This window comes from Vespa crabro, chromosome 13 (assembly GCF_910589235.1).
Source record: "Vespa crabro chromosome 13, iyVesCrab1.2, whole genome shotgun sequence".
Lineage (NCBI taxonomy): Eukaryota > Metazoa > Arthropoda > Insecta > Hymenoptera > Vespidae > Vespa > Vespa crabro.
The window spans coordinates 2080499-2100167 of record NC_060967.1 but is presented as its reverse complement, the minus strand read 5'-3'; the positions used below and the strand labels follow the sequence as shown (position 1 = coordinate 2100167).

General features: G+C 29.5%; 1 protein-coding gene and 1 long non-coding RNA gene across 4 annotated transcripts in view; one reads left to right on the top strand and one right to left on the bottom strand.

The window, feature by feature from the left end:
* LOC124428778 (laminin subunit alpha-2) overlaps window positions 1-19669 on the bottom strand; it is a 125096-nt gene that overhangs the window by 9224 nt on the left and 96203 nt on the right. For all 3 annotated transcript variants that reach the window (XM_046973273.1, XM_046973274.1, XM_046973275.1), the window contains 9 exons: window positions 2677-2783; window positions 2362-2545; window positions 1853-2208; window positions 1517-1714; window positions 1266-1430; window positions 991-1154; window positions 792-926; window positions 451-706; window positions 108-279 (listed from right to left, as the gene is read on the bottom strand). In XM_046973273.1, the coding sequence (XP_046829229.1) occupies window positions 108-279; window positions 451-706; window positions 792-926; window positions 991-1154; window positions 1266-1430; window positions 1517-1714; window positions 1853-2208; window positions 2362-2545; window positions 2677-2783 (1737 nt within the window). The remainder of the gene's footprint in view (window positions 1-107; window positions 280-450; window positions 707-791; window positions 927-990; window positions 1155-1265; window positions 1431-1516; window positions 1715-1852; window positions 2209-2361; window positions 2546-2676; window positions 2784-19669) is intronic.
* The window catches only part of LOC124428780, a 3729-nt gene continuing 1855 nt past the window's right edge, over window positions 17796-19669 (top strand). Inside the window, exon 1 of the long non-coding RNA XR_006943287.1 lies at window positions 17796-19669. This exon is cut by the window's right edge and continues 1163 nt beyond it. This is a non-coding gene — a long non-coding RNA (uncharacterized LOC124428780).

Here is a 19669-nt window from a genome sequence, read left to right as displayed (position 1 = left end):
GATTATTGTCATTGATTATTTATCCTTTATTCTCTTTTATCTATGTAAATTTATATAAATTTCTTTTATTAAATTGTTAAATCATATTTAAATAATAAATCACCAACCAGGCTTGCAATGACAAATTGGTTCACTATCAGCACGAACGACACAGCTACTTGAGAATCTTTTATCAATCTGTGGACAGGGACAAGGTTTGCAACCACCGATCTCAGGATGTCCATAAAAGCTATCCGCACAAATCTCACATCTTGGACCGATAGTGTTGCCTCTGCAATTCTACGGAGAAGAACATAGATATCCATGAAATATTATCCAGGTTTATACATATACACATACACATACACACACATACACAATTATATATGTATGTATATATGTATGTACGTGTTTACGATTACACGGTTCGTTATGTAAGACAAGCAGTTAGAGAATATCTTAGTCACTCACTTGACAATATCCCGTCTCTCTGTCACATATCTCTGATCTACCGCTGCACTGACAACGTCTAGCTTGTCCGACAAGATCGATTACTATAGTAGACGTGACGGTTGTGTTTTCATACGATCTATAGAAGCCTATACTTGGATCTTGGCAAGATGTGCCGTTATATTCCGGAGGACATTGACAAATCTCAACGCCACTTGCCAATGGTGGAGAATGAGTGTGAGTTAACACTGCAGCTTCCAAGGATGCTTCCAAAAGGCTAATAAAAATAATATTGTATTTTATATGATTAGAATGAATTTAATATTTTATATTGGACATGTCAAATGGTATCATTAGCTTACGTCGTCTTAGTGAAGTCCGCATTGTCTGTTGCTTTTATGAAGATATGTTGCACATTCTGTAAAGCGACCATCAAAACCTCTCTGGTAACTTTGTAATCTGGTCTGCCGTGTAATTGCCATAAGGACTCATGAAATCTACAAAGGAATGTACCGCCTTTTGAAGTTTCTTATCACATTGAATAAATCATTATCGTTATACCTGACTTCATAGCGATTATCTTTAACAGGCGAGTGCAAATAATATTCTAGGATGATCCTATCGTTTCCTTGTAGTTGTACAAGTGGATATTTATGTGCCGACCTCAATGATATACCACCATCAGTTGACGTAGCAAAACGTAATAATCCACCGTAAGATGCAACCTTGAATTTCAAACGAAAAGTCATAGAATTTTTTTTCCTTTTTCTTTTTTTTTTTCTTTTTTTTTTCTTTTTTTTTTTTTTTTTTTTAACAAAATCGTCATCAAACATTACCTTGTCGCGTAGAAACGTTTCCGGAAGTTTCCAATAAAGATAATAATTATAATACAAATTAGCTGGAAGTATAACATCCCCTTCGGTATTAGGAATTATTGTCAAACCATTCATGACATCTAATTCATTATTCGAATAAACAAAAGTCGAGCCCGAATCAGTGATCTAAAATGAATACGTACGAATATACATATATATATATATATAATTAATTCTAATGATAATATTACAATAATCGTTTTTTGACTCACCATAATGTCGTTGACCGATTCGTTAATAAAAAGAGTTCTAGGTTTTTTAATTCTTCTCAATCCCCAGCTGAAACCAGCCTGTTGACAATGTTTGCTTCTACCAAAGCAAAAGCATTCGGTACAACCTTTTGGATTATCTTTTGCCAGGCCAAAGGTACCATTCTTGCATCGATTACATTGTCTGCCAACGGCATTTTCCTAATTTAAAAAATGGCAAATTATAAAAGAATTATATCGAATTGAAAATAAAATTAGAATAAATTTTTTCTCAACTTAATTTTTTTCTTTTATAATCGTATAATTATCATGATAAAATATTTCTATATGAAAATGCACCTTGCACGGGCACTGTCCATTTTCATCGCAATCACAGATCTCTCCATCACAAGAGAGAATTCCAGCAGTGTTGCATCCACAGGGACGACATCTTGGATAACCATAATAACCTTTAGCACATCTCTCGCATCTAAGGCCATCGTAGCCGATCCTGCAAACGCATTGGCCTCGATGATCGCACTGAGATCTCATCGAGCCTAAAGTGCAAGCGCATGGCTTGCAGCCAATTCCTGGAATCAGGTTCCATGAACCTGGTCTACATCGATCACAGTGTTCACCGTAGGTCAAGCTTGGGCATACACAACGTCCTGTGTCGGGATCACAAATATGTCCTGGTCTCACACAGGTATCGCATCCTTTGTCATTGAAATAAAATTAATATTAGAATGATCGTAATATAACGTTGCATAATGTTTCTTTAAATTATTATTAGATATACGAATTATTAAGGTATTAATTAATAATAATTATAAATAAATTAAAATTAAATATATTTAGATGTAACTCACGTTGACATCCATTCGATGAGAAACCGTAATAACCAGGAAGACAAGTATCGCAACGTGGGCTAGCCACGCCAGATCTACAATAACATAATCCTGTATTTTGTTGGCAGGAAGAATTGAAAGACCCAATGGGATCGCAATTGCATGGGACACATCCTGTTCCTGTTGTCAAGCCCCAATAATCTGTCTGCGATGAAATTTCAAGCCGATACAAATGGATCTTACGAAACAAACTGTAGTTTCTAAACTTATGTTTCTTTAGAAAAAAAAAAAGAAAAAAAAAAACGGCAAGAAAGAAAGAAGAGAAAAAAAACTCACCTGACATTGATCGCACTGTCTACCGATTATGTGAGATTTGCATTGACATTGACCAGTTACTATGTCACATGTCGTACTGATCGAACCTATCATGTTGCAACGACATCCTGTTGACATAAAAAGAAAAAAGTATATATGTATGTATACACGTATAAGACACTGTTACTATGCGATACATTATTATTCATAAATGTGCAACGTGCAATGAAAAATGAATTTTTTGTTGTTTGGTTTAATGTATGATCACTGATGAACAAGTTACATAACAATAATAATATCTTTAGAATTCGATGAGTTCTATTCGCTTCTTTTATCGGCAACGTTAGAATCTAACGATTTCATAATTATTCATAAAGTTTCATGTCAGCAGCACGATGTATAAAGCTCGAATAATTTAAATCTTTAGATCGATCGTGATAATAATATATTCATGAAAGTAACTCTGAAACGTTTTAGGTATAAATCAATACGTAAGCTTCATAAATATTCAATCAATTTCTAGTAGGATCTCGTTTTCTCTTCGCGTTACCGCCCCAAGACGATAAATCCGCGTCGTCCTCGATGCGAATCCGCACGCGTAAAATTAACCGGACGAATTTCGTCGTTGCGACGATCCACATCGATCGATCGCATTTTGCAATTAGCGATGCATCGGACATACAAAGTATATACAAGCATTGTATTTAAATGAGATCTTGGACTTCGACGAAAATGAAAGACGATTTATTTCCATGTATATTTATGGATTATCCATTCGGCCATGAAAAACAATAGCTCGTGTTATTGGATAATAAAATAAAAATTTATTGACTTTATTGACATTCTAACCCAATGTCGACCGATCTATCTATATCGTTCTACCTAACAGATAGGTCGATATATATATAATATTTTTTCTAATGATATTCTAACGATGATTTTTCTTTCATTCGATTTCTTCATATCATTTATTTCAAATAACTAATGTAGAGAATATTTTTTCTAAGAATACAGAAGAAATATTCTTTTTAAGAAAGTTAATTACAAGAATTACAATATCCTTGTACAAGTTAATTCATAATTGTAATATCCATCGGGATATTAAATTAATAATTAAAATATCACTTGCAAAAGTTTTATTTAAGATTTAAAATATCCTTAATAAAAATTAATTGTCAATTAATCATTAATTAATACTATCTTCGATTAAATCAAATTCAACTTGAAATTAATCAACGTCCAAGGATATTCTTATCATTGAAACAACTTCGATGAAATAAATAAATAAATAATATTAAATGTAATGTGAATTCATTAGATAAATATAAGATAGATCTAAAAATACAAGATAACGAAGAAAAATTATATGATCGGAATGTCGATTAACGTAAAAAGTAAAAAGATTGAAAGTGATCAACACTCGGACGATTTCAAAGGACAGAAGACAGGACGATGTGTCGTCCAAACGATAATCGGCATCGAGGCGCGAACTACGTATGGTGTGACATCGTCGTAATTATAACGCTCGTTCACGCGGCTCGTTTAATTTATTAGCTTAACGAGCAACAACGACGTTACGCACGCTAATAGCCACCGATCCGTCCAACCGAGCGAATTTCAATCTGAATAATCTAGAGTCTACACAACATACTGCGTGTTCGATCCTACACTCTTTTAATTCTCGTCTACATGTTCATGCTTATCAAAATGATCTTAATACTTGTTGGAATTAATTTCCTTGAAATATTGATTGTTCATAAAAATATAATATAAATGATACAAATTCAACATAAACAATATCAAATCTTATGTATATAATGTGCATTGACATTTTTTGCTAATTATATCATGCTAATTATAATCAAGTTTAACATTTAATTAATAGTTAATTATTACATATACATATATATATATATATATATCATTTTTTAATATATACTTTTTTATTATATAATATATATTTATAATTATATTAATATATATATATATATATATATATATATATATATATGTATAAATATTATAAAGAAACTTAATTATAATTCGGCTTATATCATATTTAATGAATATGACGATAATACAAAAAACTTGTTTAATTATTTTATTCGAATAAATGACAAATGTATATTATAGCAATTATAAAAAAAAAAGAACAGAAAAAAGAAGTTAAATCACATCGGTCATGTAAAAGTTAGAGAAGCTCGTTACAGTAAAAGTCGAAGAGGCACGCAGCAGAGCTCATGACGTATGATAAATTTAAACAGGTAGACGTAAGATGCAACAAGCACAGGTCGTATAGCGCCGAGCTAAGGCATAAATAATGATCTCGCGTTTCTCTAATCCCTTCAAGCTATTCAAGCATCTATTCTCGTAACGAAACTTGCTGTGGAAACTTAATCGCGACAAATTCCGATCATCGTTCAATCTCACGTGACTTCCTTGCTATAAGATCGTTCATTAAAACTTAACGATTGTATATTTTTTCATTTTATATCAAATGGAGTTTGATACTAATACAATACTTATTAGTAAAATCTACAGTATCTATATATATATATATATATATATATATACATACACATACGCATATATATATATATATATATATATATAGATTTTTTAATTATATAAATAATAAAAAATATGTAGCAATCTATTTCTAGAAGAGATAAATACGTAAATTAATAATAATTAATTAACATTTTAACTTTTCTTTTATAATGCAGTTTGATAAAAAAAAAAGTCTCTCTTTCGTCGATCTATTTCTACGGGTTTATCTTTTTTTTAAATATAAATATCGTTACTTATAAAAAAAAAAAATAATCGAAGCAATTACCTGCTCGTTATCATTAAATACATTCGATATCTGTAATATATCTCACAAAATCTAAAGAAGACTTAATGACTCCGCGTTCCTAATTAAACTTCTTAGATGATATCAGTATAAAACGATAATATAACCATAATGATCCTAATTAGCTATTCAAAGCCGCTAAATTGTGACTCCACAGTCAATAAAGAAGACTTATGGTGTTGTTCAATGCTGAAATAAGTACTATGTTAATATAAATGAAAATTTTATTACATTAATTAATAATAACAATAAGAGTTTTACTTAAATGAAATATAATATTTGATTAACAAAAAATTAATTTCATTTTATATTGAAAAAATCAAGATGAATAATCTATTATATGTATGAATAATATTATACCTACATCGAATTTATTTAGCTTAACATATTGTTGAAATTAGGTTATACTTGTGGTTATTATCTTTTGCATAATATATATGTATAAATGTATAAATGTGTTATATAAAATAATGCATATGTATAAATATAAAAATTTGACATAAGTTTTAAACAAATTCCGATATGAATATTAATTATTTATTAATTTGAATTATTTTTGTTGAAATTCAAGAAATTTGTTGAATTACTTTTCTTCTTCTTTACATAATGAACCAATCAGAAAGTTTGATTCTGATTACGACCAATCAGAAACAAAATTGTATCAGTGAAGTAAAAGATTATTCTCGCGATTGTAATAAGTTCGATATAATGCATTATTGATAAGTGCAAGAAAATGTAATTTTTGTTCTAATTGTTAATTTTTTATTATAAAGATTTTCAAGAACGTGCAAGAAGACATAAAGAAAAATTTGAGAGATGATCTCGTGCGTTGAATTTAAAAGTATATACGTATTAGATAAATCATGAAAAATTTTTAATTAAAAATTATTAGACATTTATAAATAAAAAATCTTACGACATATTAAATGTAGAGATAATATTTACGTATATATATATATATTATTTCATTATATTATTTAATAATTATCTATATGTATATCTTTTGACTTACGATAGCAAGTTAAAAATGTGTGGGTGTGAAATTACGTACATACGATAGGAATTAATTTTAATTAATTATTTAATTAAACAATAGTTATTAACTTTTATGATTCTAATAATTCCAATTTTCGATGATTAACATGCCGTAATAGTTTATTTTATATTTTAATTCGTAATAATAGATAGAAAAATAAATTTTTAATTTTTCGCGCGAGAAGTGAAAAAGGGGAGGGGCCTAGTTAATTTCGTTGCCGGTAATGTTCACGCCATTTTCTTTTTGTTTGTTCGATAGATAGCACGGTGTTTCGTTATAGTTTAATTATAAACAATTAACAATTTTTTTCCTAATGTGCATCCTTTTCCAATATATCAATCGATTCCTTAAAAGACATTTTCTTATGTGTATCGTTTGCAGAACGAGATATCATCACGTTTAAGAAATATCCACGAAAAAAGAAATCGACGATTTGGCGTCTCCTGCAACGACTACTACGTAATAACTTTTTTTTTGATTGTTCGAGTTTATTTTGACGATATAGGTAATTATCTTATTTATTAACGATACTCTAATTAATAATTGCCTGTTGAATTATCTGGAACTATCGAATTTTCTGTTATATTCGATTTTCATATGAGTATATATATGCATATATGAAAATCGCATATGTATATATATGTATATACGCGATATGAGAAACTCATGTATATAATGTGTATATATCATCAGTATATATACTCAAATATCCATAGCATATATATATTAATAATGAGATATATACGCGTGTATGAAAATCGCGATAATATATACACGACATACACACGCACACACACACACACATATATATATATATATATATATACACACACATATCTCTCATACATTTATCACGTACATAGTTGTTAACCTTTGTCTTACGTGCTGGTATGTTTATTTCTTTTTAAGAATACAATGCATACGTAATAGAGAGAGATAGGTAACACTCGGAGAAGAATAATAAACATAGCCTACGAAGTTCCAGGAATTTTTACGGCTGAGTAATGTCGATGTGAACAATCGACTATGTTGATATTACATTTGTTTTTCTTTGCCAGAATTCCAGGAAATAGGTCCTTCAAACTAGTACATAAACAAAACATCAATGATCGAGCGAGTGTATCACTCACAGTACGTAGAGGTTAAAAGGATACGATACAAATTAGTACGGATTACGTTCTTGACGAGACAAGACGTGTTAGCACGAGAGCAAGTAAGGAAAGATATTTAAGAATATATATTTTATTATAATATTTTAATACGAAGTCCTATGCAATTTGATTGTAGATTTATTCATTGTAATAAATCGACAACTTGGAATAAAGAAGTAGGTCTCTAATTATAAAGAATATATATACATGTAATATATATATATATGTCGTAGTAATGTATTCAGGTCTTCGTAATGCGCATTTATTCGTTTCTTGCCATCAATTTTTCCAAATTAAATATGGATCTCCATACGCAGCTACCTCCATGTGGTGAGATCCGGTAACTGATATTGCTTACGGTGTTCATATATTTTTATATGGTACAACGTAAGCACTGTCAGGCGAAAGGCTGACGTTCGGTGTATTGGAAAATTTTTATCTTTAATATTATTCATTATTTTTCCATAAGTACGAGAATGAGAATTCTAGTTTACACTGTGATTTATATTAAAGTAATAGATATAATTCAAGATACGTTTAATCGTTAAATATTATATATGTATATATATATATTATTAATATAACACTGTTTCTTGTTTTATTGTAGTATATAATGCTATATCTATTTAATTATAGGTATCGACATAATTAATATATTTCTGTGAACATAACCTTATTGCGATCAAATTTATTTTTATGAAATAGATATCATCGCGATAATTGTACGTTTGTTTTGATCTAATTTATTATTTAGATATAGTTTTTAAGTTTTGCAGTTACATCTTGTGAATGATGTTCCTTTTTTTTTTTTTTTCTTTTAAGATTAGACTTATTAAATATATATTTTATTAATGTACGATTTCACAATAATAGACCAATTGATAATAGTATTTATATATAATTATTATATAAAATATAAAATTTATTATAAAATACACTACAGTTTTGTTTTAAAGGATATTCAATGACACAGTTTTTATGTGTCCATTTTTTTTTTTTTTTTTTTTAGTTCATAAGGCATCAGTTGTTGATCGCGCGCAATGCGATCATAGAGTCAGTGCTTGTGCGTGAAAAAGTATTTTGAATTATTTGCAACCGAACAGGTTGCTTTAATAAAAATCAATTAAAATCGCGAATTAGAGTCAGTGTTGTTCGCCGATTAGAATTTCTCGGTCGCGTCAGTGAATCAAAGAACAAGAATTTGTGTCATATTCTTGTTTAAAAAAAGGATCATTTATTTTCGCCGCGTTATTAGAATAATTAACACATTTTCGGCCAAATCCGGTGGAAGAGGATTGCGTTGCGAAAAAATATTGTACTGGTCGAAAGTGTGAATATAAAGTGTCATCCTCATCATCTTTAACGACGAATATAACGCTTCGTCTGGATACAATCACATGTTAGTATATTTCTTTATTCTAATCGTTATTTCTCATTCATTATTTAAATCATATATATATATATATATTTTTTTTTTTTTTTAATCATTTTCATTCATTGAACATATTCCTTTGATATGGAACAAATAATTAATCTTCTTTTGTGCCAATTTGTTAATTACAGATCAACCAACTTCACGACATCGTTCGACCTACGTCGAGGGGGACGAGTGTTTTGGAGCCATCGCAGAACTTCTTAAGTAGTAAGTAAAAAAAACTTAAAGTTCCTCCGGTGCCCATCATGCTGAGGATGAAAGATCCATATCGGCACGGGTTTCTGGTTGTATTCGTAAATGTCTTCTGTCCAAAACGAGCAAAAGTGTCCGTTAATAAGACCCTTGGTTCTTATTTAACGAGTGGTTTCCTATATGTGTAGTTTCTAGTATATCTTTTTTTCTGATGAATTTATTATTATTATGTCAGGATAGGATCTTCTTGTTTCATCGGATTTGTGTATTTAATTGACAGTGCTGTTAATTAGCACTCTTTTTCTTTCTTAACGTTTGCTCGCGATATTAGTTATGAAATCGGGCATTCATTTACCCGATTTCGTATAAATAAAGCATTGTAACGTGATTTACGTTTACATGCATTGCTTCGTTCTTAGTTTATTTAATCGCGAACTACTTCGATATTTCGATATATCGATGTATCAATAAATGAGCAAGAAGATAAACCCATTCCGCGACGGATAGATTCTGTCAGTTAAGTGGTGGATCATAATCCCGTTCTTTCATTAGAACAGCCATTTAATGAAAGGAATCGTCCGAGGTTGTTTTTTAATATAAATTAAATATTTTAATAAATTAAATATTTTAATAAATTAAATATTTTAATAAATTAAATATTTCAATAAATTAAATTTTTCAATAAATATTCTCTCATTATCCAATTTCATAACCGCATAATGTGTATGTATATATACGAGATATATGCATATTTCATACCTACATGTCAACACAGCTCTACCGCGGGTCGCTCAAAGGCCCTTATGCGGTGTGCAATGTAATAGAGTTGTATAATTTTTTTTGCAACTCTAATTTTACCACAACGTGGTAACTATTATAATTATTATCATCATCAATTCCTTCCCACTCTTCCTCCTTTTGTTTGAGTCCTTGCTAATAAGGTAAGCAATGAGACTCGTAGAGTCACAGCCCGTTTAGGCCTAGTTTATAAGTTAATCATTTTTTAGTTCAGGATTTTCAGCTCTAATTATATTAATACCCGTTTCTCCCCCCCATGCTTTCTGCGTTCTCATCTATGCGTTTGCCCAGGTGTTACTCGTATGGGTGAGAAACAGTTTGCGTGGGTTAAGTTTTAGTTTTTTTCCTTTTTGGCGGCTGTCATTGTGCTGGTGATTGCACGGTGTACCTTGCACTTGTATGTGCGTTTTAGGTGGTGTATTGTACATCGTTTCGCGATAACTTTTTAATTAATAATAAATAAATATCTTATTGTATTAATATCGTTTTACATAGTTACCACATTTTTTTTCTGTGGAAAATTTTAAATACTCGTATTTATTACTAGTATCCATGTATATACTAGTATGTACTAGTATTTTTGCTTTAGTCATATATGCAATAATCATTAGCCGTGGCAGTCGATTACAGCAATTGGTACGTACTCCTAATATATTAGAACAATACGCGTTTGAACTGGGGTGTCGGAGGTGTCCCGGGGCATACTCTCTAGTGTAGGCTTTTGCACCCTGGTGGCATGTGAGAGAACCGTGGAGTGTATGTGTTGGTGTGAATGCTTTGCACTTTTTAAATATAGGTAATAGGCAGGCAGGTAGTATACCTTTTCTGAGTGAATGTCAAAATTAATTTTAAATAAGTAGGTAGGGACCGGAAGACGCTGGATCCGATTCTCACTCAGAAGTGGGAAGTCTTGTCTCCGGGGATTCGTGAGGTTTCAGCAAATTTTATGATCTTTCAGCATGTCTGAATTATCTTTTATTCTTTTTATTTTTTTTTCTCTTTTTTTTTTTAGACTCTTTTTGCTGACACTTTGCATTGCGCGATGTATCAGTATCAAAACAGTTCGAAAAACTTTGCACTCAATGAGAACATTAGATTGCATCCCATATCTTTTGAACTTAGCAAAGGATTTTGAACTCGTTCGATACTTAGTTATAAATTAACGCTTGCACTTCGCGATTCTTGAAATATTTATGAATCTATATATGAATCTATATATTTTTTTTTTTAATCCTGAAATTTCATAACTGCATAAAGTGTATGTATATATACGAGATATATGCATATTTCATACCTACATGTCAACACAGCTCTACCGCGGGTCGCTCAAAGGCCCTTATGCGGTGTGCAATTAGAGTTGTATAATTATTTTTACAACTCTACTTTTACCACGACGTGGTAACTATTATAATTATTATCATCATCATCATTATCAACCTTCTCCTCCTCCTCCTTTTGTGTGAGCCTTTGCTCAGAGTAGAATATACTTGCGTGCGTAAAATGGAAATATTACAATTCTCGTGGATCTAGACTTCTTATCGAAACTTATTTCATCTTTTAAGTGCAAGCAGTTAATCTTAGTTTATAATAGGTTCAACGATTAGAATGATTTATCATGTCTGCTGGAGCATTCGATTAAATGTGCCTGTGTAATTGTGCACAGTTGCTGGATTCTTTGAGTCCATTGATTGTCCACAGGCTAGGATAGCTTTACGGATTAATTCAAATATTTATATATGAATTTTTTATTTTTATTTTTATTTTTTTTTTACATTAAATAAATAAACAAATAAAGATAATTAGAAAATCGAGACGCACCCAGGTAGAATAGAAAACGCAGTTGAGAATACGTGTTGGGATTCGTCAGTGCCGTTTGGGGTGACTCATTCGCGAATTTTGCCATGACCTCAGTGGTTATACTATTTAGAAGAAATTGATACTTTACGTCGCAAGCACTTACCGCTCGTTAGGTTAAGTAATGAAAAGAACAAAAAAAAAAAACCAGCGAATGTGTTGATTACTTCCCAACTCCTTTTAGCTTGCGTTTATTGCGTCTCGTTCAATGCGTGCGTTAACACGAGTGGTTTGAGTCTTGTTGCGTAAAGTGAGATCAGGTCGGGATTAGGTCGGTTTAGATTAGGGACGATTTCATTCTTATAGTATAATCCACTGCGGCATGGCAATTTTTGTGGGTGTGTTGTTTCGAACGGTAGGGCGTTTTTTGATGCGTAAACTTATCTTGCGTCGCACGTAGGGAATGCTCCAATGCAGTGAATAGGGCACGAAGCAAGAAGAGGCTATTTGCTGAAGAGGCCCCCACGAATTGTGGCTCAAGAGGGCAACTATCGACTACAAGTCATTTTTCAAAGTTGGTCGGCATGTCGAACACTTCGTTAATGGCTTGTGGTCTTATCAAAATCCCCTTTACCTTTTTACCACGTTGACACTTATGCTCGTAGTAGTATGTTCCTGGATGGAGATGATGGACCATTCCATCTCCTTGCTACATCGTTCCGCACTCGCGTACGGTCTTTGAGATTAGAATCAAGCTTTTGCAGTGTCATTATTAATTAATAGAGTCTTTGCAATTTTTTTTTCTTCTTAAAGTAAAGTCAAGTCATTGAGTTTCTTAAAAGTAGAGTCAATTTTTCATTTTAAAGTATGATCTTGTCCCTTGCACATTTTTTTTTTCTTTCTTTTATTTAAAGTCGAGTCGCCCTCCCTTTACATTTTAAATTAAAGTCGAGTCGTCCCCTTCCTTTACATTTTAAATTAAAGTTGAGTCCACCCTCTTTTTACATTTTAAATTAAAGTCGAGTCATTGCATTTTTCTTTTTAAATTATAATCGAGTCCTTTTTCCATTTTAAATTAAAGTCGAGTCCTTGCATTTGAAAGTTTTAAAGTAGAGTCTTTTCTTGAAGTAGATTTTTAATTACAAAACTAGAGTCACGTTCGTTAAATATTGTGTGGATATTCGTGGTCTGCTGCAACATTGCACTCAGGAGTGTGCACCTGGATACCCAAGCATGTTGATTTTTAATTCAGAATAATCATATATTTTTTCTCTTTCATTTTCATAACTGCATAAAGTGTATGTATATATACGAGATATATACATATTTCATACCTACATGTCAACACAGCACTACCGCGGGTCGCTCAAAGACCCTTATGCGGTAAATAATGTGAACACAGGATTGTAAAAACATTTTTACAACTTCCTACTTTTACCACGAGTTATTAAATAACTCATATGTGGTAATCATTATCGTTATCATCATCATCATCCTCATTATTCTTTTGTAATCAGATTTTCATTATTCTGATTATTCTGCTTATTCTGCTTATTCTACTTATTTTGCTTATTCTACTTATACTGATTATTCTGATTAAAAATCTACAAGACTTGATGTCTACAACGAAAAAGGATATGCCTGCATTCAGGAATGCAGATGAATTAGTAAGTTTTATTATAGTAAGAATATACATTTCTCAGAATGATCAAAAATAAATAAATTTTTTTGCATCATTCTGATAAGAAGATGTGTAGGTCTTGCTAGATGAATGAAATGACATAAATGGCAGCCAGCACTCAGGAGTGCATATTAAAATATATCAAGGATATCCATTTTTATTCCAAAAGTATCAACAAATGAATATGAAATAAAAGAATTAATAAGTAAATATATATGAGAAAGAGAGACAAAGAGAAAGAGAGGAGAAAGAGGGAGTATTTTTATTTTCTATATATATATATGAAAGTTTCATAAGAAACATTAAGAATATACAATGAATAATATAAAGATTATTAACAAATATTTATACATATGTAAGAGAAACATGATTATTTTTGGAATAAAAAAGCATAAGACTTGGTATATAAGTGAAACAATTGAAATGGCTTGCCTGCACTCAGGAGTGCATTATGATAGGTTCAAAGTAAGTACATGATTGCATTCAGGAATGCAAATGAACATATTATAGTAAAGATATACATTTCGCATTTGGAATGATTAAATATGAATGAATGAATGGACTAGTAGGAATACTTAATGAAGAAATATATAAATATGTCAATTACTGGTGATATTCTTTTGAATACATTAAACTTATCTAACAATAAACAAATGAAATTTCATTTTATTCCATATACAATAATTGAATGATATTTAAATAATATACAATCAATCAAAAGAAAATTGAAGTCATTCTGATAAGAAATGTGTAAGTCTTGCTACATGAATGAAGCGACATAAATGGCAGCCAGCACTCAGGAGTGCATATTAAAATATATCAAGAGTATCCATTTTTATATCAAAATTATGAATAAATGAATATGAAATAAAAGGATTAATAAGTATATATATATATGAGAAAGAGAGACAAAGAGAAAGAGAGAGAGGAGAAAGGAGTATTTTTATTTTTTGTATATATGTGAAAATTGCATAAGAAATATTAAGAAGATACAATGAATAATATAAAGATTATTAATAAATGTTTATATATATATGTGTGTGAGAGAAATATGTTTATTTTTGGAATAAAAATGCATAAGTCTTGGTATATAAATGAAACGATTGAAATGGCTTGCCTGCACTCAGGAGTGCATTATGATAGGTTCACAGTAAGTACATACCTGCAGGAATGCAGATGAACATATTATAGTAAGTATATACATTTCTCATTCAGAATATTCAAAATACATGAATGAAAATTTGAAAGTATATAATAAGTATTTAATTATTACAATCTTATGATATTCCTTTAAAGAAACAAAAGTTATATAATAATCGAGAATATTTTTATAATCCTCCTAACATAACAATTTAATTTTATTTAAATAGCGTGCAAACGAGTGAAAAAAAATTTTTATATCGTTCTGATTAGAAATGTATAAATCTTGCTAAGCGAGCGATATGATACACAAATAACAGCCTTGCACTCAGGAGTGCCTAAAATATATCAAGAGTATACATTTGTATTTCAAAGTTATCAATAAATAAATATGAAATGGAAGAGTCGATAATTATATTAGAGAAAGTATTTATATATATATATATATACATATAAATGTATGAAAGATTCATAATAAATATGAAGAGGAAATGAATGAGTGATATGATGGTGAACATTAAAGAAATGTTTATGGAAGGAATGCATATATGGAAGAAATATGATTGTTTTTTTGGAATAAAAATGTGTAAGTCTTGGTATATAAATAAAACGAATGAAAAGGCTGGTCCATACTCAGAAGTGTGGATGAAAATGGAGTAGTTACAGGTTTGCATTCAGGAATGCACCTGCATATTCAAGCACATAGATTTTTATTTCAGGATAATTATATATATTTTTTATAATTATTGAAGGATAAGTAATTCCTTTTAATATCATGAGTTGTAAAATGACTCATATGTGATAATCATCACCATCATCATTATCATAATCTTATTATAGAGATTTCAATTATTCTGATTAAAAATCTATAAGACTTGATGAGATTAGGGAGGAAGATCTGCTAAAGCAATCTGTAGTGATAAAATAAATTGCTAATTATAAAATATTAAATATATCCTATATGTATTGAAAATTTCTATATTTAATTTTATTTCTTTTTAACATTTCATATTGCATATTACTATTTCACATGCATACTCGAAATAGCTGGTTCTAAAATTGTGAAAATGTACAAGTATATTTTTTTATAATTTAATAAATTGAAAAGATGTTGCCTTATATATAAATAATATAATATATACATCATACACTCTTGATGTAATTACATACTTCGCGTTAGTATAAACGTAATAAAATAAGATATATGTAATCTATTGATTAAATATAAATCTGATCTCATTAAGGATATGTTCATGGAGGTGTATAAAATTGTGTATGCATTTTGTAAGACGATGCAAGATACAGTACATTTTTTTTTCCCTTTTAAACGCGATTTAAATTAATTCTTAAATATAATGAAATATTCGCTAGTTCTCTTTTTTTTATAACGTGTCTTGAATAATTTGCAATATCTATATTTTTAATTGTTGTTTAAGTATAATATTTAATTTTATTTAATTGCAATATTTAACTTTTAATTGTTGTATTAAAAAATTGTCAATTTAATATGCAAATTTTCTTTTATTTATACATAAAAGTCGAGTATAGTAAATATCGTATTTCTTTTTAAAAATAAAACACATTTTCTAATGCATCGAAAATTCGATATGTTAAATACTAGTTTTTTTTTTTGCTATTTTAATATTTACTTTTTATATTTTAGCATTACAATCTGTGGCTAAAAATATATACCATAAGGTTTTTTAATATATATCATAAGATTTTTAAATATATACTATAAGATTTATTAAATTATTAAAGTAAAACTATTTGGCCATGGATTGTGCATAGAATTTCATTTTTCCACACATACGTTTTTATATAGTTTTTTGTTATAGAGAGTATTTATTTTGAAGTTTCAAGGTTAAATATAAGGAACAATATACAATGAAAAATGTCCCTTTATCAATGGATATTATCATCAGTCTCAAAAATAATATTTCAAGGTTTGTAATACTATCATATATGACGTAAAAATAAATTAATAAAGAATATAAATCTATTATATAAAAATGATTTTGATTTTAGGTTTTTCAGATGATCTATTCGATAAAAACATCAAAGAAAGATAATAATGTGAGTAAGTAATGATCTATTTGATTATTGAGTATTGGAGTGATGAAATTGGAATAACAACAAATGAAAAGCATTGGAGAATGAATTGCCCGGAATTTTTTTTTTTTAAGATATTGAAAAAATTTTTAATTAATCTACATAGAGTGATTTCTGTTTCAGGAAACATCGTCTAAATTGGCAAGATTCTGTTTCATTCTTCGTCGGTTATTATTTTCCTATATGATTGAGTGTGTGTATTTGTGTATGAGTGAGAATTTAAAATAATAATTATTTTAATATATATTCTATTTTCAGGAAGTATTATCATTATAAATTTCTTGTCCACAGGTTATTGTTTCATTATATAAAATTACCTAATTATTTATTAGTAAAATAAAATATTTTATTAATAAAATAAAATATTTTATTAATAATATAAAATTATATATTGTATTGATTGTTTCTTGTTTAATTGTAAGATACATCAGATGTTTTATATTCACAGATGACTGATTATATATTACATAGATGACGTCATATTATTTTGATTGCTGCTTGTTGTTGCATAAAATGTTTTATTACAGATAGCTGCTGATTTATTGTATAAAATTCGCGTATTATATCGATTTCTTATTATTTAATTATAAAATGGTTTAAATATTTTATTTTCATAGGTAACTTGACAAAATATCATATAGAAGACGTCATATTATTTTAATTGTTGCATGTTTAATTATAAAATGTTTTTATTACAGATTGCTATTTATTTTTAATTATAAAATGTTTTATTACAGATTGCTACTTGTTTTTAATTATAAAATGTTTTATTACAGATTCCTACTTGTTTTTAATTATAAAATGTTTTATTACAGATTGCTACTTGTTTTTAATTATAAAATGTTTTATTACAGATTCCTACTTGTTTTTAATTATAAAATGTTTTATTACAGATTCCTACTTGTTTTTAATTATAAAATGTTTTATTACAGATTGGTGCTGATTTATTGTATAAAATTCGCGTATTATATCGATTTCTTTATATTTAATTATAAAATGGTTTAGGTGTTTTATGTTCATAAATAATTTTTGATTTATTTCAATATAATATGTACATTATAATTTGGGAATAGAGTTACATATAAGGACTCTATTCCTTCACGGGTATCGGGTAGGTAGGTCGTTATTAAACGGATTCATAAAATTTTCGCCTAATCTTGATTGATTAGAAAAAAATTTTTGATTCGTTTCGCAGTTGATTTTGCATTTTTTCCAAATTATAATAATTTATTATTGATTATGTAATAATTGATATGATTTTTATATAATTGGCTTTATAATATTAGAAGTAGAGTCATAGCTCGTGGGTCTCCGTATGCAGCAACCTCCAAGTGGTGAGACCCGGGCAATCGATATTATTTGCGATCAAATAATTATTTAAAAAAAATGTAACGCAAATGATGTCGAGCTAATGGCTGCCTAAATTCAATCAAAATTTTCATGTTCTATTATTGATTCTTTTCGATTCTTATGACTGTTCTTTCTAATGATGAAGTAACTAATTAAATTTATCGAAGTATCGAATATTTTTCTAAAATGATATTTTTAAATATAAAATTTGTAAAAATTATGTATAATATAAATACATTGACGTTATCATTACTTGTAAACGTTGAAAGTTTTAAATGGAAAGGATCATTTATTCTCAACGTTGTCCGATCCTTTACAATTTACAAGGTCGTAAAGATAGTACTGCATGGTGAAAAGCACTTTGTGAAAGCCAAGGATAAGATCTTATTATACACGTAATTTTGATAGAATATGAATATCAATGATTTTTGAATGATCCGATGAGAATGATACTTTCATTTTTAAAAGTTTGTTTATGTACAAAAGTGCACGAACAAATAGCCAACGGACATTACTTACGTATTAAAAAGACGGACTTGTGATATTGCGTAAACGTTTATGCGTACAAGCAGAGAAAGAGAGAGGGAGAGAGAGAGAATGAGTGAGTGGGCGTACACAGCGGCGATGAAACGCGAGAAGCTCGACGCAATTTGCGTGGCGATATATATCGACCTCGTCTGGTTATATCGTTTCGTAAAAAAGATCTCTTGTAGTTAACTGGCAGATAATTTCATGGCAATTTCAGCGGTTACTTCGAACCGCCACTCTCTCTCTCTCTCTCTCTCTCTCTCTCTCTCTCTCTCTCTCTCTCCCTATCTCTTTCATGCTTTCTTCGTTTTCTCAGTACCTCTCACTTTCTCATACACCCACTAATCGAGCTCGTTTACCTTCTACAAGCATTCACGTACCTTCATCTTTCTCTCACTTGTAGATTGTAAGGAACGTTTAACTCTCTCACGTGATACGTACTATAAGTACGTATTTAAATCAGAAGTTGTATGATCTAGATTAGAAGAAATTCTTTTTGAGAAATATCAAAAAAATTCTGATCATTTCATTTGATGTGTTAAAATCTTTTATATTTATTATATAAATTTATACGTATAGCGATAGAAAAAGAGAGAGAGAGAGAGAGAGAGAGAGAGAGAGAGAGAGAGAGAAAAAGAGAATATTTGCTATCGATGAAACACGTGAGAGAAGGTATTCAAGTTGCCTGAAGCTTCGATATATATCTTTTAGTGGAAATTCATTTTGAAATACTAAGAAACATACGTCTCACTTGACGAGTTTCGATGAAGTCGGCATGGAAATGAGTCTCTCGGTCGTTCGCCTTCATCGATCATCATTATCACCTGTTAGCAATCATTACACACCGTTCTCGTTACCAAATTATCTGATGGACTATGGAAAATAGAAGAAATCATTTAGTTCTCCTTTCCTATTTATTTCTTTTCTCTCTTTTTTCTCTCTT